Source organism: Mesoplodon mirus, assembly GCF_964341445.2.
Source record: "Mesoplodon mirus genome assembly, chromosome: X".
NCBI lineage: Eukaryota > Metazoa > Chordata > Mammalia > Artiodactyla > Ziphiidae > Mesoplodon > Mesoplodon mirus.
Genome location: NC_138981.1, coordinates 105,797,993 through 105,822,828, shown reverse-complemented (window position 1 = coordinate 105,822,828; position 24,836 = coordinate 105,797,993). Strand labels below are relative to the sequence as shown.

The 24,836-nt window shown below is 42.9% G+C and overlaps 1 protein-coding gene across 1 annotated transcript in view; it reads right to left on the bottom strand.

Moving 5' to 3' along the window:
• GRIA3 (glutamate ionotropic receptor AMPA type subunit 3) overlaps nt 1-24,836 on the bottom strand; it is a 287,469-nt gene that overhangs the window by 202,270 nt on the left and 60,363 nt on the right. The window contains exon 3 of the mRNA XM_082610164.1: nt 8,894-9,133. Within this exon, the coding sequence (XP_082466290.1) occupies nt 8,894-9,133 (240 nt within the window). The remainder of the gene's footprint in view (nt 1-8,893; nt 9,134-24,836) is intronic.

The window sequence follows — 24,836 nt, the reverse complement described above, 5'->3', positions numbered from 1 at the left end:
GAGGACCACTGTTAAAATAATAAGAGGTAAAATTTATTGAGCACGTTACCATGTTCAGCTTGGTGCGAAAGACGTTACATGCATTCTTTTGTTTCACTTCCACAGCAAACCTGCCCTGGCTTTAATTGTTGTCTCAGGGGCCTCCAGGAGACGAACCTCAAAGTCACAGCTGTAGATCTACATCACAGTCTGTCTCTTCCCCAGGGAACATTTAGAAGAGCCTTCTCAAAAGACCGAGCTCAGGCTCCACGGTGAATTTATGGGGCACATCAGCTACTGCTTGATGGTGTAACAATCACCCATTCATTGAAAACTAGATATTCAGCTTAGTGAGTGAGGGTTAATTCCTCAAGGAGCTTGATGAAAAGCAACGGAAGGTCAGGGCAAAAGCAACCCTGCCAGCTGTCACCTCCTTTTTTCAGAGATGTGAATACCATTACAAACAGCTACTGCATGGTAGGGGGGCTAGAGATCTATTTCTTTCACTCATACAGTGGCATTTTAAGCTCACGAAGCAGAATTACTAGCTAGCCCACTGAAGTGCCATTCCTAGCCTAAATCCTGACCAGCTGCCTTGCAAACAATGCAATCAGTCACAAGGGGGACAGGGCAAAAGAAGGCGGATAAACCAATGCAAATTTGTCCTTCTACGGAGGAGGGGACTACTCAAAGCAACATCTCTGAATATGAAGGACAACCCAAGAGAAAAAATTTGACATTTTAGCTTAGTGTGTCTCTGGAGAGGGATGTATCTCTGGCTGTAAAGTCAATTCAAGCTCAAATTCACTGCCACCAAGGAGTTAAAATTAGTCATGTCATTTGATGGAGAAATATTCTACTTATGGAAAATACCTTTATAGGACAGCTGCCTTTCCGAGTCTGAGCTAGAAATACTACAGTAAACAGGATCTAATCACAGCAAAGCCTTTTTTCAGCTTTGCATGACAGCTGTAAAATATGACAGTATTTATTAATAGTCGCTTCAGTCTAATCTGCAGCACTGGAGAGATACAATGGAATATGTTAAGTTGAGAGAACAATTTCCACAGTAACTAATATTCAGCTTTTGAAAGGGTAGTTTAATGTCTAGTGATTTTTTTCCCCAACTGATGGTCCAACCCCAGGAACAAGCTACTAAGCTAATAACCTTTGTGGAGAGGAAGTGTTTAAATGATAATTTATTTCAAGAGCTGACAACAAGTTTCTCGGCAGTTTCTCTTGTTATGCCCCAAAGCAGTCAAGGATGTGCAAATCGAAGTATTAAAAATATGACAGCTTTAGTATTTTCATTTTCAATGAAATTCTCATTATAGACAGATGCACAGTCTTTTATTCATAATCCGGTCCAAATAGTCATTCATTATTATTATAGTGCAGGCTCTCGAGATGCTCTCATAGTTGAAGCATCATCACAATAGATTAGACAGGCCGCAGAAATACCAAATGTCTCAGGTACTGTCAACCCTGATTATTGCTGCTCAAACAGGGGAATTGAGTATCTGTCTCTCACCAGAGAATGTACTCTCTGGGTCTTCCTAATTCATTCAGATGTAAAAAGTAGCTTGAATTTCAATAAAAATTCTTTTGGCTTCGTTTTTCCCAAAAGGCAACTAGACATGACTAGAATAGTAGCCATCTGTTACCTTTGCAATCCTTTAATCAGTTTTTAAAGTGGAGGAGAAAAAAAATCCGTGATAATCTGTCTTTTTTTTTTTTTTTTTTTTTTTTGCGGTACGCGGGCCCCTCACCGCCGTGGCCTCTCCCGCCGCGGAGCACAGGCTCCGGACGCGCAGGCTCAGCGGCCATGGCTCACGGGCCCAGCTGCTCTGCGGCACGTTGGATCTTCCCCGACCGGGGCACGAACTCACGCCCCCCGCATCGGCAGGCGGACTCCCAACCACTGCGCCACCAGGGAAGCCCGCCTTTTTTTTTTTTTAACCATTGCCTGCTACTTTCTTTAAACTTCCTGCCAAGTAGCCATGGTAGAACCTATCATCAGTCTCTCCTTGCTTTCTTCTTCTCCAACCAAAAACAGTCCCGTAGTGATGACGACCTGCAGGTTTAGACTTTTCTGGGCGCTGGAAGCAGCTTTGCCCCAGAAAGGAATCTACGAGTTCAGATTCACATCAGAGTCAGGTCCACAACACAGCATTCCACGAGTGCGCACTATGGGCAAACCCACCTGTCTGGCTGCATTTACTCCTTTTGCTCCCCATCTACCCCTTAACCTCGATTTTTTTTACTTGCTGCCTATCTGGATCCCTGGGACTCTGGGACCAAAGGCTCTTGTGTTCTTTTGTGGACACCAGGCTTTCAGAAAGAAATGGACAACTGGAGTGCATCCACAGGAAGGCAAGTAGGACAGGGAGGGTCTAGGTAACAAGTCCTTTGAAGAATGGCTGAAGGGAAGACTAAGGGAAGAGCTAATTGCAGTTTCAATGTTAAAAGTGTGGGAGGCAATATGGCAGCCCAGTGAACAGCACACACAGACTGTGGAGTGTGGCAGGCCTTGGTTGAACTCCTGGCTTTCATTGCTTTGGCACACTAAGCTCTGTGGTCCCTAGGAGCCATCACTGAATCTTTTTGTGCCTTGGTTTCCTTCTGTTGTAAAGATACGGGGATGCCATGAGGATTAAATGTGGTAATTCATAAACTCAGGGTCTAGTACATAATAAATGCTTACAAAATGGCAGCTGCTCTTATCAAACTAAGATAATAAAATGACAATAATACGGGTTTGTTGGTTGGTACCACTGATTGGTACTGGGATGTGTGCCTGTCCATGCATGTGTGCATGCGTGCCTGTGTCTGTGTGTGTGTAGAAAGGGAGAGAGAGGGTGAAGCATGGAGGAAGGGAGAGAGACAGGCAGAGAGAGAGAGAGATGCAGAGAGCGAATCTGTGCCTTATTTGGGAAAGTAGAACTGGATGGAAGGGATGAAGCCAGGTTATGTAAGTAGGTGGTAAACGACAGCATGCAGGAAGGTGCGAGGGACTGAAGCTCTGCTTGCCTCTCAGTAGAGTTTAAATCCAGCCAATCTGAAAACATTCCCGGTCCTCTGAGGAAAGGCCCTTTCTCCTTGTCTCAGAGAATCTCTTTCCCTCTTAAGCCCTCCAGGATATTTTAACACTTTCCCACCTTCCTTCCTGGCTCTCTGGCAACACTTTAATCATTTCACGAGGTGCCTGCTCTAATGAATGCAAGTTTCATTGGTGGATGGGGCAACAGTTGGGTTAAAAATTAATTTTTCCAGGCCCCTGAGATAAATCGCTGCTTCAGCAACAGGACTGTCAGCTCCTCAAAGGCAGGACCCAAATTCTGCTTGAACACTGCCAGTGGCCTAGCACAGGCCAGCACTAGGAAAGGCCCAATAATTGCTTGTTGACTGACCCACTACTTGTTGTCACTCCCCACGTTCCTGACACAATCTTCTAGAGCAAACAGAAAGGTCTGTTAGAAGGCAGGTGACTTCCTGAGAATTACCTGGGAACTGAGTAGGAGTTTCAGGTTGAGAATAGGAAACAGCAGGAGTTTATTGAACACAGAGAAGAAGGTAGGGACTAGTTGCCTCAAAGGGCACTTAGAGCTATTATCTCATTATCTAAGCTGAGAGCCACAGGCTGGGCCAGGTTCTTTCATCTCTGTGGGCTGTGCCCATTGAAGCCAAGGAGAGTTGTCTGGTGCACGAGAGTCTGGCTGCAGTTCTCAAGCATGCTGCTGTTCTGGGGGAAGTGTTAGCACCACAGAGAGCTAGGTCACTTGCACCCAAAAGATAGGTCTAATAGCAAAGTGGAAGAGTTTTTATGGAGGTGTAGAGGCAGGTTAGGACAGAGATGTCAAGCCAGGGAGGGCAGGCATAGACAAGTAAAAAAAGGGGGTCGTGGGCTTCCCTGGTGGCGCAGTGGTTGAGAGTCCGCCTGCCGATGCAGGGGACACGGGTTCGTGCCCCAGTCCGGGAAGATCCCGCATGCCGTGGAGCAGCTGGGCCTGTGAGCCGTGGCCGCTGAGCCTGCGCGTGCGGAGCCTGTGCTCCGCAACGGGAGAGGCCACAACAGTGAGAGGCCCGCGTACCGCAAAAAAAAAGGGGGGGGTCGATAAAGAGAAGAGGGTACAAAGCGGGCAGATATCACACTTAGTAAACCTCATGACTTTTCCAAGAGCTGACTTTTGATGTACATAGCACCAAGAGCATCAATTTCAGCTTTGTATTAACAAACCAGGGTGGTGATTTTAGTAACTAAGCAAAGTGATGACCTGCAAACACAAAGTCAGACCTTACTTAGCAGACAGAAATCAAAGCGTAACTAACAAAGCCTTGAAATCCACTCCATGTTTCATAATTTCAGAGATAAAATTACCCTGATTGTGCTGTAAATCTTTTAAATGACCTCAAATGTTTAACCCATTTCTCAGCTCCTCACTCATCCCTGCCCTTATGCAGTGGAGTCACATCATTTGTATATTTAGCTTATTTGAATGTAATTATAGGTGCTCCCTTCTGTCTCTCTCCGTCTTTCATTTCTCTCTTATGTAATCTAAAAAATTCTAAAATTACACTTTGCAGTTGTAATTTCTCCCCATAATGTTTATTCCTGAAGCAAGAGATGATCATCGTAGAAAAAGAGAAAATGCAGAATAGATACATTATTGAATATTTTAAAGAACCATACCTCATAGTTTGAGTTATAAATTGGGTTTTCTCTTTCCTTCCTTCCTCCCTTCCGCCCACTTTCTTTCTTTCTTTCTTTCTTCCTTCCTCCCTCCTTTTTCCCTTTCCCTTCCTTTCCTTTCCTTTCCTTTGTTTCTTTCCTTCCTTCCTTCTTCCCTCCCTCCCTCCCTCCTTCCTTCCTTCCCTCCCTCTTTCCTTCTGTCCTTCCTTCCCTCTAATCCTCCCTCCCTCCCTTCTTGGTTTTTCTGTCTCTTTCTTTCAGTCCAACATTTAAAAAAAAAGACGTGGGCTTATTCTGGATGAATCACTAATGGAATTGGGAAAACACTAAGTATGGACTCAGGCCTGTGCTAGAAACCAGAGGAGGCACAAAGTCTAAACCTAGGGGCTAAGCAATTGTTGACTATCATAATGGAGAGAAGCGCCTGGGAAGGTAAATAGCAGACCCAGTGAGATAACAACAGAAAGCAGGTAAGTACCAAGTGAATGATATGGACAAAAGGGTTCTGTGGGCATTCAGAGGTGGGCAAGGTCTCTGCTCCTTAAGACTGCTTCACTCCTGCCCTCAGTCACTGCAGTAAATAGCGTCGCCACTTTACCCAGTCTCTCAAGCCAAAAGCTTAGTAGTCACCCACGAATCCTTTCTTTCCCTCATGTGCCACAGTCAGTCTGTCACCAAGTTCTGTTGATTCTGTGTCCAAAATACACTTCATCTCTGTCTACTTTTCTCCATCTCCAGTGTAGTCTAAGCTGCCATCATTTCTCATCTGGATGACCACAATGGCCTTTTAATTCATTTCCTTTCCTTCACTCTTACACCACGCTCCATTCTCTACAGAAACTTAAATGAGATCATGTGACTCCCCTGCTCAGAATCCTCCAATGACTTCACATTGCAGTAAGAATAAAATTCATATTCCTTATCTTGGCTCCTGTCTGTACTCCATGGCTATGATCTGGCTTCTGTTTACCTTTATAGTCTCATCTTAAGCCACTCTCAACCTCCTCACTACCCTTTAGCCACACTTGTCTTCTTTCATTTCCTCAAACATACCAAGCTCTTCTCTGCCACGGGGCCTTTGCACTTGCTATTTCCACTGCTTGAAAACTCTTTCTCTCTATCCTTCACATGGCTGTCTCCTTCTGCTTCTTTAGTTCTCAGCTTAAATGCCCCTTCTCAATGAGGCTGTCACTGAGAATCCTTTTAAAATTAGGTCCTATCCATTAGTATCTGTCTCTTCATTTCTTTCATAGCACCTTACCTAAATATGTAATTATTTTATTTGTTGGCTTACTTATTTTTTTTCTATCTCCCTATTAGAATGTAAGCTTTATAACAGCAGGAGACATGTCTATCTTGTTCATCATTTTAACCCTGCCACCTATTGAATGAATGAATGAATGAATCATTGTGCACTGGCATGGTCAGGGAAAGCTACCTTGGAGAGGTAGAGTTCGAAGTGGGTTTTGGAAAATGGAAGGATAGGCAGGAAGGATTTTCATAATCAAGATGGAAAGAATTCCAGGTAGTAGAAGTGCAGTTGCTGAGGCAAGTATGGTTCTGGCACATTTGGGCAACAGTGGAAAATGGGAGCTGCCTGCAGTGGAAAGTTCTCATTAGTAACATAATGTTAAGACAACAGGTTCATTGGTTGGTTGATGCATAATTATGTCAAGTCTTAAGAAATAGACTGCTGGGCCTCCCTGGTGGCACAGTGGTTGAGAGTCCGCCTGCCGATGCAGGGAACACTGGTTCGTGCCCCGGTCCGGGAGGATCCCACATGCCGCGGAGCGACTGGGGCCGTGAGCCATGGCCACTGAGCCTGTGCATCCAGAGCCTGTGCTCCGCAACGGTCAGAGGCCCGCGTACCGCAAAAAAAAAAAAAAAAAATAGACTGCTTTTATTTTTCAATGTGGGCAATAGAAGCCATTGAAACTTTTGGAACAGGGTCATAATATGCAGTGTTTTAAGAAGGCTTTCCAAGGAGGAAATTAGTATAAGACTTTATGGAAAGTACTCCTTAAGCAGAGCAGATTAACCCCACCAGATAAATGGCTATAGAGGAAAAAATATGAACACACACAAGTCAGAAAGGTTTCTTTTGGCTCTAAGACCATAGAATTGAACGAACTATTTAGTGAGATGATTTGAGAAACAAATGCAGATTAAGAAACAGACAGAGATGGACTTTTGCTTCCTTTCCTCTAATAGAGAGCTAATGGGCAAAGGAGGGTCATGGGAGATGAGGAGAGAATACATTAACTTGTGTCTCCTGCTTTTCAATAAATGAGAGGCTACAGCATTAGCAGAACTGATATTTAGTTTTAAAAAAGTTTCAGGAGAGAAGCTGTCTAATTTACAAACTTCAGTTCTGAAAATTAGATTTTTATGCACCAGACTACACTGTATATAGTACATGGAAATAGGCTAATTCATCCTCAGTGTTTGAAAGAAATGAAATGCATTAAAATTTAGCAAACTGTGAATTAGAACATTCAAACTATTTTGGTACTCTAGTCGGGCAAAGATCTGTAGGAACACACAGCACTCCTTCCTGATTCTGCCCTTTGTTCATGTTCTTTTCCTCTTCCCCAAAGTCCATTTCCTTCTTCTCTTCCAATCCACAGCTTATACATCCTTTAAGGCCTGGCTCCTCTAGCCAGCCTTCAAAACTCTATTTCTTGGAGTGCTACCTTTTCACAATTCTCATAGCAATCAGAATCTGTAGTGTAGCACTCAATTTGATACTGAGTTTGATACTTTGATACTTTGCTCTGAAAGTTGTTCATGAATTGTTTCATGAATGTCCTTTTCTGTCTACCCCCACTGGAACAGTATTATATAAGCATGTATCACAAGATTTGAATAAACCATTGAGGATTGATAACAGCTTGTAGATTGGATGACAATTAACTGATAAGATGTAAGTTAGGATTAGTAATAAGATACAAAGTGTCCTATGTCTAGTATAATATTAAAAAATCATATAATATTACATTAAGAAGGGACATAGCTTTGGCGAGGAGATCAAGGCCAAGAGAGATTGAATGAGCTGGTCAAGGTCAGAGTGCTAGTTAGTGGCAGAGCATGGACTAGAACTCTGCTCTCCTGCTTCAGGTTCATGACATTTGATAATATTCTGGAGGTAAGTACCATAAGCAAATACAGGCCTTAGTGTTTCCTGACAGGGTTTGATAATGAATCAAAATGAGAGTGAAGTGAAGAGTACTCTGGATTCCTAAAAACAAAATGGCCCATTCAAGTTAAGTTACCTATAAGAATGTCATTTCCAGGGACCCCTCAGGCAGATAGGCCTTCCATTTGCTCCTTCTTTCTCTGAGTCAGAAAGTCCTGAGTCAGAGAGAGCCATTCCCTGTGTATAACCTGGATTATAAGCAAACAAGTGATAAAGTAACATTATCTTTTGGAATCTCATGGTGGTAGGATCCCTTGGTTTTACTGAGGAAGCCCTCAAAGATAACTGGGTTTTAGAGGAGTCTGCATTATGATGTGTATACCTAACTGTATACTATTTAAGATCAGACCCCTAATTTCTGAGACTGTTTCAATATAATTGTCCTCAGTAGATTCAATATAATATGTCTTACTATTAGAAAAACTATCCACCCCCAAAACCTGGTTTAGCCAGTCTCCATTCATTATTTCCATCAGATAATTGTTGAAGCCCCATAATCTGAACACCTAATGTGATCTGGAAACCAGAGACATTGCCACCAGTCCCAGCTCTGTGGTTAAACTACTGTGTGGAAAAGCACTTTTCCTCTTTGGGCTTCAGTTTTCTCATCTATGAAATGAGGATAATTATAGTCTCTGGCAGGATTAATTCTCCAAAACCTTTCCAGCTTAGGCCTCTCTCTGTTTTAGACTAAGCTGCCTGTAATTTGTGTATGTAAACCAGATAAATTATTTTGGGGAGGGGGAAGGGTTCTTTTTCAACAACAGTGGTTCAACCAGGAGGATAATCCGAAACCCCTTTTCAAAGTTGGGGGTGGGAGGACATGTATCATTTGAAAAACTAGATTCTAAAATTGCTATTGTTTTGATTCTTTTTTGACCTCACTCTTAAAGTCATTTTGAATATTAATTACAATTTTAAAAGAATATGAGATATATTGGAAGAGAAGGGGACAAACATGAGTTGAGGAAGGTTGAACACCACTGTTACATGAATATTCAAAGAGGAGAGCAGATGCCTCTTCTTACCTCTTTCTGTGTCGTAAAGGTACACAAACTTCTCCCACTTGTAGTGACCCAAAAGACTCAGAATAGCGCCCTTCAAGGCTGGGCGCATCTGGATGACAAACTGCACATCTGCATCAGTGGGGAAGCTGGGTGTGACAAAGGATGTGTGCAGAGCTCCACAGAAGGAGGTCAGAGTGTTCATTGACATCTGGTCATAGAATCCAAAGATGGCATACACCCCTCTCGAGAACTGGGAGCAGACTGCAATGAGAAAAAGAGAAAGAAATTTCAATAGCCCCATGGTCCCTTGCTGCCGCTTGTAGGGTTGGAGATGCAATGTGTAGTTAGGCTCTAAAGGACAAAAAGAAAACCAATGATCTCTGAAATCTCTAGAAGCCCTTGAAAGTCCAGTTGCCCAGCAGGAAAAGAATAAGAAAGGGAAGAATTTATCTGAGACATCTGCATATTCTCTATGTCTACCATGAGCAGGAAACTAAGAAAAACGTGGGAAGGAAAGAGGTGAAAGTTGTCTAACTCTCCTTCAGCAACCCTTCCAGCCCACCCCCCAAATCACCCAAGTGCTCCTGTACTTCCACCATAGTTGCCCAGGGGCTTCTTAGTATACCCAGGCCCTATCAAGGTAGAACTGCCTTATGTCTCACCCCTTCAGTGCTTTTTCTACGAGGTGACAATAGTGACTGATGATTTAGTTAGATGAACTGCTAATGTGTCTTCTAGGAAATGTTACTCCTCTTAGGTTACATAATGCTTTAACTATAGTTATGTCATGAATACCACCCTTTATGTAGGCTATTAATGAAGAGAATTTCAGATTCTGGGAAGGCCATTGGGAAGACTGACTTTTCAGTGCCCACGGGGTAGGTGGGCCTATTCTGCCCATCTGTAATTTGCAAAGTTCTATCTTGATCCGTTTGCACTGATCTTCTCGATCTGTTAGCCCTCACATAGAATGTTCATGTCCCCTTCATGATCGTGGTCAGTCTTCCTTCATCTCAGAGTGGGCCACACCACTACCTCTTCCCTCTTCTGGCCCAGATGAGCTTTAAAAATGTGAACCAGGGGCTTCCCTGGTGGCACAGTGGTTGAGAGTCCGCCTGCCAATGCAGGGGACGCGGGTTCGTGCCCCGGTCCGGGAGGATCCCACATGCCGCGGAGCAACTGGGCCCGTGAACCATGGCCACTGAGCCTGTGCGTCCAGAGCCTGTGCTCCGCAACAGGAGAGGCCACAACAGTGAGAGGCCCGCGTACCGCAAAAAAAAAAAAAAAAAAAAAAAAAAAAAAAAGTGAACCAATCTCAATATTAGCTTAAGTAGAACAAAATTAGCAAAGCAAATCAGCTACAACAACACCATGTGGTGCATTCTCAAACCAAGTGGAAATGATCTTTAGATTATTTTCACTACTGCTCCCTTCCATTCATGCAAAGCAGGCAGAACAAGCAGCTGATAATTTGGTGTGATTTAAGGGGTCCCATATGGTCACCCTTATCTGCTAGGAAGCCAGCGTTAGGCTTACTTTTTCAGGTTTAGGGTTTTGAAAAAAAGCCTATCTTGGGAGGGGGATTAAATAGAATCTTTTAAAGCCATTAGCATGTCTGATTAGATGCCAGGACAGGTGGGAAAGTGGGTGGGTCAGTTTTGATGGGAACGGGTGGGTCAGAGAAGAGAATGTAAAGGGTCTGCTCCCTTTTATCAGCCAAACTCACTACTCATTGGCTTGAGGTGGCATTTCAAAGCCGATTCTCAGTCACTCAAGCACCTCCTTAGGGGAAGACAGTTGCTTCCAACTTGAGGAATTCTAAGTGACCTCCAAACACATGCACAAAAAAGCCTTTATATTAAAAGGAAAAAGCAATTAGAGAATGAATCTGGGGCATTTCATGACATGGGGCCAAAAGAAGTATTCAAAAACAAAAAGGAAGGGGCTAGATGCCACTTTGCATTGGTCATCACTAAAGGAGACACTGAATCCCATTCCCAAATTAATCCTGTAAATGTAGAATATTACAGTACTAGGTTAAATCTTGGCCAGTGCACATAATGTTCTGTATAAAATTGACAATAATAAGGATAATAGCTATTGAGTGCTTAGTAGGTACCACACCCTGTACTAAGTACTATGCAAATATCACCTCTTTTAATATTCCCAACAACCTCATGAGGTATTGCTGTCATTTCTATTTAATAGATAAGAATTCTGAGACAAAGAAAAAAAGTTCTATCTTTTGAGTGGAGGAGCCAGGATTTGAACCTGGCTGTCTGTCCAATTCCCAAACTCACACTCCCTGGGACCGAAAACCAACAGTGACATTGGAGAGTACTTATTGGCTCGAATGAGGCAGGGTTTCCAGATTTGGCAAATAAAAATATATTGAATATATATTTACATAAATAGAAAATATATAAATAGAATGTCCAATTAAATTTGAATTTCAGATAAATAACAAATTATTATTTAGTATAAGTATGCCTCAAATTCATACATATACTAAAAAATTATTTGTTGTTTATTTGAAATTAAAATTTAACTGAAGATCCTGAATTTTATCTGGCAACCCTAGACAGAACCCAATCTCATTAATGGTCATGGGGTTGGAAGACTGGGACAAGCAATCATGGCCTTTCGCCCAAAACGATTCAGGAGGTAGCCAGTAATTCTTAGATCTATACAAACTAGCATGCAAGGCCCAAGATAAAGATGAGGATCAACGAATCCTATATAAAAATAGCCTGTGGGGAAATGCAACATATTTTTCAACAAGGAAATTCCAACCTGACTAAATTCTGGACAATAATTGAGGGAGAAGTAAACTCAGAGAGAGGCAAACCTATAGCTATGATCCACTTAGAGTTTCAAAAAGCCCTTGATGTATTGGAAAGAAACAGAAAATTAAAGTATATTATAGATTCTGGTTAACTTTAAAAAAAACTCACATTGCTCTTTTAATCATTGTTTTTGAACTTCAGGGGTGCAGAATTCATCATTACTAGTTTATATATGGACATTTCTTATTTATTTATTTATTGAAAATACAGTGAACACCCATAGAACCATCACCCAACCCAAGAACTATAACATTACTAATAATTTAGTTTTACTTATGTCTTCTTTTTTAAAAAATATTCTCCCCAAATTTATTTTTAGATTCAACGCAATTCCAATCAAAATCAAGCAGGGTTTAGAAGAAAATACAGGAGGATATCTTCATGATCTCGGGTTATTCTTAAACAGGATACAAAAATTATTAACCATAAGAAAAACTGATAAGTGACTCTAAAGTTGATATGAAAAGGCATGTGGTATTAGTGCAAGGATAGACAGACAGACAAATAGAATACGATAAACAATCCAGCAAGAAATTCACACTTATATGGTCACCTGATTTATGTTACCTATGTCTTCTTCCTCTGTTCTGTCTCCTTGTTTTGATCTCTCTCTCCCTCTGAGGTAACTACTACCCTGAATTTTTTATTTATCATTACCTTGGTTTTTTAAAAAAATATACAAACACACACACCTAAACAACTTAATGCTATTTTTGCTTGTTTTAAAACTTTATAAGAAGGGAGTCATGTTGTATATGTGAAACCCAGACTCCAGGCAGGAGCACCCAGTGAAATCTTTAAGCCTATGTATGATGACACACAGAATGAGACTAAGGAAGAACTTATAAAAATGCGTGAGTGAGCAGGTGTGAGGGAGCCCAATGAAAATTTAAAAATTCCAAACTGAGCTTACAGCTTCGGTCACAGCTCAGGCAGGGGACTTAGGAGGATTATAGATCAGCAACACCCCTCAGGGAACACTCGGCTCCTGTGGTCTAACAGGCAGACACACAGCGGTGGACGTCAACAAAAAGAGTGTTAGGAGAAAATCAGTAAGTGTTCTATTCCTTTCGAATAAAACAGAGGTGTGGCTGTCCTGCAAGTACTGTTGTGCATAGTTACCCTTTCTCCTTCTCAACATAGGCAAGTAACATAAGTAGAAGGCCCAATGGGGAAGATAACTGCCACATGAAGACAGGGATAATAGCATCTGAGGGAAGCTGGGGCAAAAGGGACCTGTGAATGGCCTCTCACAGCAGATCCCTGGGCCTCTTCCTGGCTGCAGAAAGTAGGGCTGAATGGAACACTGACCTGACCCAAAGGACAGTGTCTATGTTTTTAAGTTCTTAGAATGTTTGAGCTAGAAGGAATTTAAATACTATTTCATTCAGTGGATTTTCAAGCATAGTTTTTAGTGTAGAATCCTTTCTCCCAATGAAATTTTATGTGGAAAAGTCCAATATATAAGAGATAAAGTGGAGCTCTTATGATTCAACACAAAGTTCCACTGACGCCTCCCTAACCTAAAGAAACTGACACAAGGAGAGGAAGTGTCTTACACAAGGTCACACAATGAATTATGAACCGGTCTCCCAGAAATGCTTTATCAGCATCTCTACACCATCCCTACTCCAGAGCTACCTAGGGCAGCATGGGTCGGGATTTGCCTGGCCTGAAAGTGACTTACCCTCAATGCCTAGCTCTCAGCATAGACGGATCCACCAGGAGTTTCCCATGACTCATCTGCCATCTGCTGCTCTCAATTCCCTCCAGCCTCAAATCAGGAGACTGGGATGGACATATATACACTCATATGTATAAAAGGGATGGACATGTGTACACTCATATGTATAAAATGGATAACTAATAAGAACCTGCTGTATAAAGAAATAAATAAAATAAAATTCAAAAGCAAAAAAAATATCAATGAGAACAGGTGGCAGATTGTTGGGTGATCTTTTGGGACTCGTGATTCTTTGGGGCGATGTGTGTTATCTTTATCTGAATCCTTAATGAACCACGCCCATTTCTTTATCTCAGGAGACTAGCCCCTGGTAAAATGATGATGGAAGAAATAGTTGTCTTGGCAATCCTATTAAGCCGTGAAGTGTAAAGGAAGGGGCAGGCGGACTTCTGAGACAGGTGGACTTTGCTTCTACTCATGGCTCTGCCAGTCTTAAGCTGAACAACTTAACCTCTCTGAGCCTCAGTATAAAATAGAGATTACGAAAGCAGGTTCTAGAGTTAGACCGTGTAGGTTGAAATCCTGAATCCATCACTTATTAGGCAAGTTACTTAATATCTCTGTGTCTCTGACTCAGTTTCTTCATCTGTAAAATTAGGATAATAGTGCCTGTCTCAGCATTGGTCATGAAAGTTAAAATGAGTTCATTCATGGGAAGCATTTATCTATAACAGTGCCTGGGGCTTCTGTGGTGGCACAGTGGTTGAGAGTCCGCCTGCCGATGCAGGGGACACGGGTTCGTGCCCCAGTCCGGGAGGATCCCACGTGCTGCGGAGCGGCTGGGCCCGTGCGCTATGGCCACTGAGCCTGCGCATCCGGAGCCTGTGCTCTGCAACGGGAGAGGCCACAACAGTGAGAGGCCCGTGTACAGCAAAAAAAAAAAAAAAAAAAAAAAAAAAAGTTATAACAGTGCCTGGCACTTCATGCTAGCTGTTTATTCATGCAACAAATAGTTATTGAGCATCTACCATGTGCTGACACTGTTATAGGTAGTGGGAGAAACAGGAGAGAAAAAGGATCCTGTCCTCCGGGAACCTATGTACTAGGGAGGGCAAAAGACAATAATAAATGAGATAAGTAAAATGTAAAGTATATCTTAGTTATAAATGTGGCTTTTGGTTATTGTCATGGAGTGAGGAGTAAATGAAACGGTACATGGAAAATACATGGCGCCTAACATATAACTTGGCAACTAAATAGTTCTTTCTTTGTTTCTTTCCTCTTGCCAACTCTTTTTACTTTGCCCTCTGTTGACCCCATCAGTTTACCCTCCCCATGGCAACCATTGCCCTTGACTTCACACTGAGTACCCAGGTAGCACAGCTTTTCTTCTCTTTCACCTTCCCTAGACATTTCTTCAGTGCTCTTTCTTATTCTCACTCCTGGGTCACTTCTGGGTAGTAATGGGTTAAGAAAGAACCCCTGCTAATTTGACTTTGTCCTAGGACTCTACCCTCCCTATATAATGCCTTTGTGCTGGTAAAATGCTGTCTCCACTCGGGGCCTCTGTGCCTTCCCAGCATGAAATATCACGGTTGTCTGCTTCCTAAGAGTGCCTGTCTCCATCTCTTCTTACTAGCAAAACACCAAATTCTTCTAGTTGAAGATGTCATTTCTGACCACATTCTGGATTCCTGGGGATTCTAGTGTACCTCCCCGGCTATGTCGCTTTCAGTGGTGAGTGACAGGCAAGCCTGGAGCCAGCTGTCACACTTTTATTTATAGTCCCCAACTCTGTAGGCTCAGGACAGGTATTGTTAATGTACAGTGTGGCAGCTAATTATATCACCCATATTCCAAAAGGCATCATTACAAAAATGTCAAACAACTTGATTACCCTAAAGATCAGAATAACAATATTCCATATCATTTACAGAACACTTTTCATAGCCTTTTGAATTGGGGGAAAAAAGGAAACTGAAGTCTCTTGCTGACATAATGATCACATTTGAAACAAGAAGGAAGGAGAAAAACATAGCTATGGAGGAACCAATAGAGATATATCACAGGAAGGTTCTCCAGGTAATAGCATAGTACAGTGAATTCCAGGGGTTCAGGGAAGCTTAGAGATGGAAGATCATGCAGTCCAATGTTTTCTAAAGCTGTGATGTTGGTCCAAGGTGAAGTTTCCAGTCTGGTGAAGTATCCGTATGTGTGTGTGTGTGTGTGTGTGTGTGTGTGTGTGTTAGGGTAAGGTTGACAACTGTTCTTTTTTAGGAAAAATAGTCCTTTTCTCTGTATCATTTCTACTGTCTGGGTGTTGTATGTAGAGTCCTTTCTCTTCTGAAATGATGATGATGTTGATGATACAACTCATATATATATATATATATATATATATATATATATATGACTTCACATATATATATTATATGTATATATATCATATTTATATATGTTCCTTTTGTGGTAGGCCAAATAATGGCCTCCCAAAAGATGTCCATGTCTTAATCTCCCAAATCTGTGAATTAGGTTACATGGTAAAGGGGAACTAAGATCGCAGGTAGAGTTAAGGTTGCTAATCAGTTGACTTTAAAATAGTGAGATTTGGACTTCCCTGGTGGCGCAGTGGTTAAGAATCCGGCTGCCAATGCAAGGGACATGAGTTCGAGTCCTGGTCTGGGAAGGTCCCACATGCCGCGGAGAAACGAAGCCCGTGCACCACAACTACTGAGCCTGTGCTCTAGAGCCCACGAGCCACAACTACTGAGCCTGCGTGCCACAACTACTGAAGCCCGTGTGCCTAGAGCCCGTGCTCCACAACAAGAGAAGCCACCGCAATGAGAAGCCCGTGCACTGCAAAGAAGAGTAGCCCCCGCTCTCTGCAACTAGAGAAAGCCCACGTGCAGCAACAAAGACCCAACACAGCCATAAATAAATAAATAAATAAATAAATAAATAAAAATAGTGAGATTATCCTGGATTATCTGGGTGGTCCAATGTAATCACAAGTGTCCTTAAATGTGGAAGGCAGAAGTTAAAAAAAAAGAGTCAGTATCAGAGTGATGTGATATGAGAAAGACTTGACCAGCCATTGCTATGAATGAAGGTGGAGTGGGCTATGAGTTAAGAAAAGTAGGTGGTCTCTAGACGTTGGGAAAGGCAAGAAAGTGAATTCTCCCTGCGAGCCTCCAGACAGGAATGCAGCCCTGCCAACGCCTTGATTTGAGCCCAGTGAGATGGCTACCAGACTTTTGACCTACAGAACTGGAAGATAATAAACTTGTGCTATTTTAAGCCACTAAATTTGTAGTAATTTGTTACCGTAGTAGATAGAAAACTAAGGTACTTAACATAGCAAAAGTTAAAAGTTGCTAAATCTCTAGATCGATCTATACTTCACTCACTTTTTTTCCCTGCTTAAAACATTTACTGATCCAAGAAGTCCAAAGGTTTGGAAACTAAAGATCTAATCTAATTTCCCATTCAGTACAGGGACCACCTCCTGTGAGGTCATATTACCTCTCTTTGAATATTTCCAGCGATATGGGAGCTCATTACTCAAAGGCAGCGCTTCCTTTGCAGGGCAGCTCTGATGACAAGGGAGCTCTTCCTTAAATCCAACCTAAGTTTACCTGTTGGGCCTCTTGAAAGCCAGATGATACATCAAATCCCAATTCCACATGCCCTCCACTTACTTTTACAGAAGCTCAAAAAATACAATTGACATACTCAGGAGATACATAATGGCTATTAGCTATTCAAGTGTGTGCCTTTATTCTCACTATGCTGCCTTCTTCCTGTCAGGCTAAAAATCTGCTAAAAGCTTCCATCTCCCCCTGAATCCCTGCCACCTCCATAAGCTATCATTCTAACTCCTTCTTTACCATGATCGCTGATGATGGGATGATGAGGACCTTGCAGCAGTCTGTGTCTGCACCCTAGTTTCTGCCCCCGTCACTTTACTGAACCTGCTCTCTCAAGTTGGATGATGACCTGCTCCCTGCCAAATCCAGCTCTATTCACAGCCATCATTCGACTTGACTGCTGAGCAGCGTTTGACATTGTTGGCCACATCCTCCCCCTTGAAACTCCCCTTTCCTGTTTCAAGAGCACTAAACTCTGCTGGCTCTGCCTTCCTTACTGTTTAAAATGTGTCCAAAGATTTTTGTCTTTGTCCTCTTTTCTTCTTACTCTAAATGTTTTTTTAATTCAACAAATATTTATGGAGTTCCTGGTATGTGTCAGGCAGGGGGTCTCATCTCACTACCTCCACGTGGATGAATTCCAAATAGGTGCCTCTAGCTTCAGACACATTGCTGAGCTCCAGATCCACATTTCTGGCCGCTAGTAAAACAGCCTCACCTAGAGGCCTTAATGGCGTCACACAGTCAGCGCATTATTTCTCCATTCCCACCCTCCACCTGCAGATCTGCTTGTCACCCTTCCTCCAGTCACCCAAGCTAGAGTCTTAAGGGTTATCTTTGTCTCATTCCCCTATACCGTTCTCTTGTGGTGCTTCATCAATTCTACCTCTACAGAACGGTGGGAGGGTGGGTATCTATTTCCTGTTCATCTTCAGGTCAGGTTCTAGGCCCTCCCTCTCAGACTGTGACAGTAGGTCACCTGCTTCTGGTCTTTTCCCCAATCTGTCATTGGCACTGCTATCAGATTACTCGCTCTCCTTTCTGTTCCAACTCTATGATCAAAATATACCCATCCCAGCTCCCATTTCTGCAAGAATCTGCTCTGTGTATGAGTTGTTTATGGACTAATAAATGAATCTTTGCAAATGAGTCAGTTCGGGGTTTCTCAGCCTCGGGGCTATTGGCATTTGGGGCTGGATAATTCTTTGTTGTGAGGGACTGTCCTGTGCATTGTAGGATGTTTAGCAGCATCCCTAGCCTCTATGCATTAGATACCAGTAGTACCACCACCACCCGCCAGTTGTGACAACCCAAAATGCCTGAAAACAGTGGCAAATATCCTCCGGGGGCATCGTCACTCCCTGTTCCCATCTCCCTCCTCCACCCGGTTTGATAACCACAGGTTTGGCTTATGACTTCCTCTCCACAGAGAACAAGGCCTTATCCTAGTGAAAAAGCATACATATCTAGGTAATCCCAAAGGAGTTATTTTAGTGATGAAGAGTTAGGAAGAGTGGACTCTTCAAAGCCCACCATATAGGCAGGTACTTCCCTGGTCTTGCTCTTAAATTGGCTATTTGTGTTTAACCTGGGGATGTAGGAGAGGAAAAATCAGATAAAGGATGGAGGTGGTGGGTGGGTGTGGGGTAGAAGCCAGTTCATACCTCCCCTGGGTTCATACAGATCAGCCTCCCCATCTGCTTGAACATCCTTTGGTCTTGGATTCTAGTGGGTGCTTATAGGTTCCAGAGTCAGAACAAGGTGTCAGCCCCATCTCCAGCTGATTCCATGGTTTAATTACCATCTTTGGGTTAATTCCCTTGAACATTTTGTTCTGCTCACAGGAGTATACTGCCTTCCGACAGTCTAACTAGTTATTTTTGCAATTATGTGGCATGTATCTAAACGCTGGCAAAGAAAACACTCATTATTAACATTTGATCCAAGTTGAATACAGCGTCTTGCAAATGCAGGCATTACCATATGAACACACATATTTTGGAAAATTCGTTTTTGCAACTCTAAGTGCAAACTACCCTTCCATAGCAATGTCAGAAATGGCAGGAGAAGTGCTGAGATGGGTTGGGGTAAGGAGGGGCTTTTTTTTTTTTTTTTTTTTTTTTTGCGGTACACGGGCCTCTCACTGCTGTGGCCTCTCCCGTTGCGGAGCACTGGCTCCGGACGCGCAGGCTCAGCGGCCATGGCTCACGGGCGCAGCCGCTCCGTGGCATGTGGGATCTTCCCGGATTGGGGCACGAACCCATGTGCCCTGCATTGGCAGGCGGACTCTCAACCACTGCACCACCAGGGAAGCCCAGGAGGGGCTTTTTAGGCCCTTTTATATCAAGACATATGGTTAAGGACTGGAGCTCAGGAGTTTAAAATTTTTGCTTATTCATTCCTCAGTTTATTCATTCATCAAATAAAATTTTGAGTTCCTGTTGTGTGACACACACTGTCTAAGTGCTGGGATACAGCAGTGAGCAAAAGAGATACGATCTCTGTCCTCACGGTGCTTACAGTCTAGTATTGGCAGCAAATAGTAATAAAAGAATCACACCAGTGGGTGATTGCCATATTCTAAGTACTAAGAAGGGGAGGTATTAGGGTGTTATGAGGCTATGTGACAAGGTGACTTTAGTTTAGATTAGGTCAGGGGAGAGTTATCTGACCAGGTGACATTTGAGCTGATGCCTGAGAGTAGAGGGGCATCCCATGCAGAGAGAATAGCACTTGCTAAGGCCCAGATGGAGGACAGCATTTGATGTACTTGAGACACTGAAAGAAGACTAGCCTGGCTGGAGTGTGGACAGTAAGGAAGAGGGTACAAGATGAGTCTGGTAGGAGGCAGGGACCCAATCCTGAAGGACCGTGTAGGATGCTGGTAAGGAATTTAGATTTTATTCTAAGAACCATGGGAGGAAATCATGGAAGGATTTTGATCATGTATATTCCATGAGCTGATTTATATTTTTAAAAGATTTATCTGGCTGGTGTATGGACAGTAGATTTAAGGGGGCATCAGTGAAAGCAGGGACAATATTTGGGATACTTTCCTGCAGTCTAGGTGACAGGCAATAGTAGTTTGGATTTGAGTTGTGGCAGTGGATGTGGAAAAGAATTGGAGTTTATTTTTGAGGTCAAATTGCTACTGACCTTGGGCTAGTTACTTAAACTCCTCAAACCTCATTTCCATATTTATAACCGTTAGGTTGATAGTACCTACCCCATAGCATTGTTGTGTGGATTAAATAAATATGTCCAAAGTGTGTGACTCTCATAGAAGTCTGTGCTCAATTGATAAATGTTATCTGCTCTTAATATTATTTTAAAAATGATGTCTCAGTGCTTTTTCACTGCAATGGGTTTTTATATGATTCAGGCCCTAATTTGCTGTGTGGTCTTGGGCCAGTTACCTCACTGGGCTTCAGGTCTGTCATTTGTAAGCCAGCAGAACTAACACCTGTCCTGCCCACTTCACAGGGACGCACTGAGAATAAATGGAAATAATAGCTGAAACTCTCCTTTGAAAATTTACAAGAGCTGCTATCTAAGTGTCAATGAGAAAGTGCTATTGGTTCCTGACTCTCAGTACTCATCATCTTCATAAACAAATAACTCCACAGAATCATCATTCTTCCTTCCCAGCCTCCATCTCTGCTATTCACCCACGTATCTCCATCAATCATCTAAAATTGTCAGGGGCCTGTCTTGACCTGCAACTCATTTTACACAGAATTTTAGCACAACTCTTAATTGAAAAACTAATTGATCCAGTGATCCAGTCACAGTAAATGAAACAGTTTCTAAAGCCGGGCAGGAAAGTGATGAACTCTTATGATGCCTTTGAATCAGCCCTAAGATTTTTCATTGACAGATAAGAGCTGCAAGTTTGATATTGTGCTTTACAGAACTTGAGAGCCATTTTCTTTCATATTGCAGCCCATGCTGGGATGAAGGGAGGGTGAGCTGGGCCCCTAAACAAAAATTATTCTTAAAAGCTAATTAATGGTTATCTGTTATTTTATGTATGCTTGAAATATTTCGTAATTCAAACCAAAACACTATAAACATAATAAAATGCTTAGGTTCATTATCAGTCAGGAAGACATGCTTTTATTTCCCATTCTGTTTGAATTCCTCAGCATCACATTCTTTTGTGTGTGTGTGTGGTACGCGGGCATCTCACTGTTGTGGCCTCTCCCGTTGCGGAGCACAGGCTCCGGACGCGCAGGCTCAGCGGCCATGGCTCACGGGCCCAGCCGCTCCGCGGCATGTGGGATCCTCCCGGACCGGGCCATGAACCCGTGTCCCCTGCATCGGCAGGCGGACTCTCAACCACTGCACCACCAAGGAAGCCCTCAGCATCACATTCTTTTTTTTTTTTTTTTTTTTTTTTTTTTCGCGGTATGCGGGCCTCTCACTGTTGTGGCCTCTCCCGTTGCGGAGCACAGGCTCCGGATGCGCAGGCCCAGCGGCCATGGCTCACGGGCCCAGCCGCTCCGCGGCATATGGGATCCTCCCAGACCGGGGCACGAACCCGTATCCCCTGCATTGGCAGGCGGACTCTCAACCACTGCGCCACCAGGGAGGCCCAAGCATCACATTCTTAATGTTGAGTGTAATGGCCTAGGTCACCCCCTCCTAAGCAATGCAAAAATCCTCTCTATAGTTTGATTGACAGGTGGGCATTCTATCTCCTTCTGAACATGTCTGACGATGGTGCACTCACCATTTTCCAAAGTAGTGCATTCTACTTTTAGACAGCTCTAATTATTAGAAATTTCTTTATTATATTGAGCACATATCTGCCTCTGTAACTTTCACCACTTATAGTTCCTCCTTTTTGCCTGAGGCTTACCGACATATCTACTCTGTCATCTAATAGCAGGCCTTCAAATATCTGAAGATATATATCCCAACTGTCTGTGCCTCCTCTTGTTCAGGCTAATCACTCTTAGCACTTCAGATGTATGTCATAGATCCCAGGCCTTCACCACTCTGGCCATCTTCCTCTTGACGCGTTTCAGTTTGTTAAATGTCACTCTTAAGAGTCTGGTGTCTGGGACTGAGCACCACACTGCGAGTGAGGTTGAACCCATCCAGAAGACAGTGAAGTGATGCTTTCTCACTGCCCATTTGGGACTAGACATCATGTATTTATCAGTTCTGCCTCGGATGGCATTGATTTTTTTTTTAACCAGTCCACTGTAGAATTCTGTGGAACCTACTCTTATATTGTAGTCTTGAATTTATACCCCAGGTATCTTGTTAAGGGACTTCTGCCAAGCCAGGCTTCCCCTAACTTTGGATATGTGCTGTTAATTTTTTTGCACTTTTTTCCCATTTAAAATGTCCTTATGGTTTTGACCCACTCTTTTTTTTTTAATCTCTATCCTTTTTTTTTTAACGTCTTTATTGGAGTGTCATTGCTTTACAATGGTGTGTTAGTTTCTGCTGTATAACAAAGTGAATCAGCTATACTTATACATATATCCCCATATCTCCTCCCTCTTGCATCTCCCTCCCACCCTCCCTATCCCACCCCTCTAGGTGGTCACAAAGCACCAAGCCACTCTTTTAAATCTTGATTTGGTTAACAAGTTTATTAGCTATCACTTCCAGTTATGTGTCATCTACAAATTTGATCAGCCTGCTTTGGGTAGCATTATCCAAATTATTGACAAAAGTGCTGAAGAAGACAGGGTCAAGGACAGAATCAAATGCCATGCTACTTCATTCTTCACCCCTACGCTTTCCAGGATGATGACAAAAATAAGTAATAAGTACACTGGGCAGAATTCTTCAGTCTGCTCCAAGTGTATTTTTAATATACTTACAGTGTAGGTGATACAAATAACTCTTAAAACTGACCTTTGTTCTTCAGACACCTTCACAGATCTGAGTTTCAGGGAAAAAAAAATAACTGGAATGATTTTCTTTTCTCCTGGTCTCATCATCTCTGACCATATATCTTTACTATTTATTATTGTGTTTTATGGGGTGGGAGTAACAAAAGAAGAGGACGCTGAGAGGAGACAGAGAAATACCTTCTGGTAAAGAATGAAGCACCAGAATAATTGGGAAACTACTCCTTTTTACCCTCCAAATCAAGCTATGTGTCATTACCTAAGGTCAAAAAGCTGATTCATTGCCTTTTGTTGTCAGAAAGCAAATGGCTTACCCATTTTACGAGTAGAATAATTGATGTCTGATTAGTTTCTGGGGTCTGTGGTCCTTAGCATCCCTGCCTGCTAGTTGACTTTAAACAAACTGTAAACAGCCTTGTAAAATTTCCCAAATGCAATCCTGATGGGAAGCAACTCTTGAAAAGCCATCTTCACAACACCCAGAATTGGTAGTTATACAAAACAGTTCATCTTATTGCTGCATTAAAAATCTGTACAGCCGGGCTTCCCTGGTGGCGCAGTGGTTGGGAGTCCACCTGCCGATGCAGGGGACACGGGTTCGTGCCCCGGTCCGGGAGGATCCCACGTGCCACGGAGCGGCTGGGCCCATGAGCCATGGCCGCTGAGCGTCCGGAGCCTGTGCTCCGCAACGGGGGAGGCCACAACAGTGAGAGGCCCGCATACTGCAAAAAAAAAAAAAAAAATCTATACAGCATTAGTTCCCTCAAATATGTTCACAGCCTGAAGAGCAAAGAACCCATTTTTCCTCTAGGAAAAAAGGGCAAGTTTAAATTAAGGCACTTTTTCTAATTTGAATTCAACTGGTTGGATTTTTGACAGTAATTCTCCACTCTTGGTTTGGGAGGATATTCTGGATCTGTGTGGAACATTGTGCCAAAGAAGTCCAGACAGAGGTGTCTGTCCTTTCAAGCATATGGCTGACATGCAGGCAACTCTTAGTGGCCCTTGCAGGACATTACAGGATCTAGCTACTCTCTGTTTTAAGGGCACTTTGATTGGGAACTACAGGTACTGTAGCTAGAATCTGAGAACAAAACCCTCTGATACCCGCACCCATAAGTCCCCCCCCATCTCCTTTGTCCTTAAAAAAGAACATCTCTTTGAAGAGAGGAATTTCAGGTCTCGAGGCTCATTTAGAAAAAGACCCAGCATTTTAACCAGGGCTTCACTTGCTCAAAATGTGTTTCCTATGTCTAGTGATTGTCTTTGACCTGAGTTGTCTGATCTGGTAGCCACTAGCCACAGGTGGCTCTTTGAATTAAAATTATTTGAAATTAAGTAAAATGAAAGATTCTGTTTCTCAGTTACACTCTCCACATTTCAAGTGCTCCACAGCTACGTGTACTGGCCAGTGAGTGCAACATGGCCCGTTTCCATGATCATAGACAGTGCTGGTCTAGTAGGTCCTATTAAAGTTGCCTGCTGTGCCTACCCAACTAAATGTTTTAGATTCTAATATAACCTGCATTTATTCAGTACTTACTCTGTTCTAGGCATCATACTAGCAACTTTCATACTTATTTTGGTGGGGTGGGGTGGGGAGCACTGTCTAACAGTTCATGGAAACTGCCAATGTGTAGGCAGAGCAGGTAGTTGCCTTGTAGTGTGGCTTGAGGGTCCTTGGAAAGTCTTCCTGCCTTCAGTTGTCTTCTCCATTGCCTGCTGCCAGGTTTGAAACACACCCACCTCTCTGGGCTAGGATGGTGAAATTCCCTGTTAAATGACAAATGTGGCCTGGAAGGGGAATGTATATGGAGTGGTTTATCAGATTAGTTCTAACCGAGAACCAGGCACTGAGGCAACACGACACAGGTCAGGCAAATTGTGAGGGCTGGCAGTAGGAGTCAGGAAAGATCT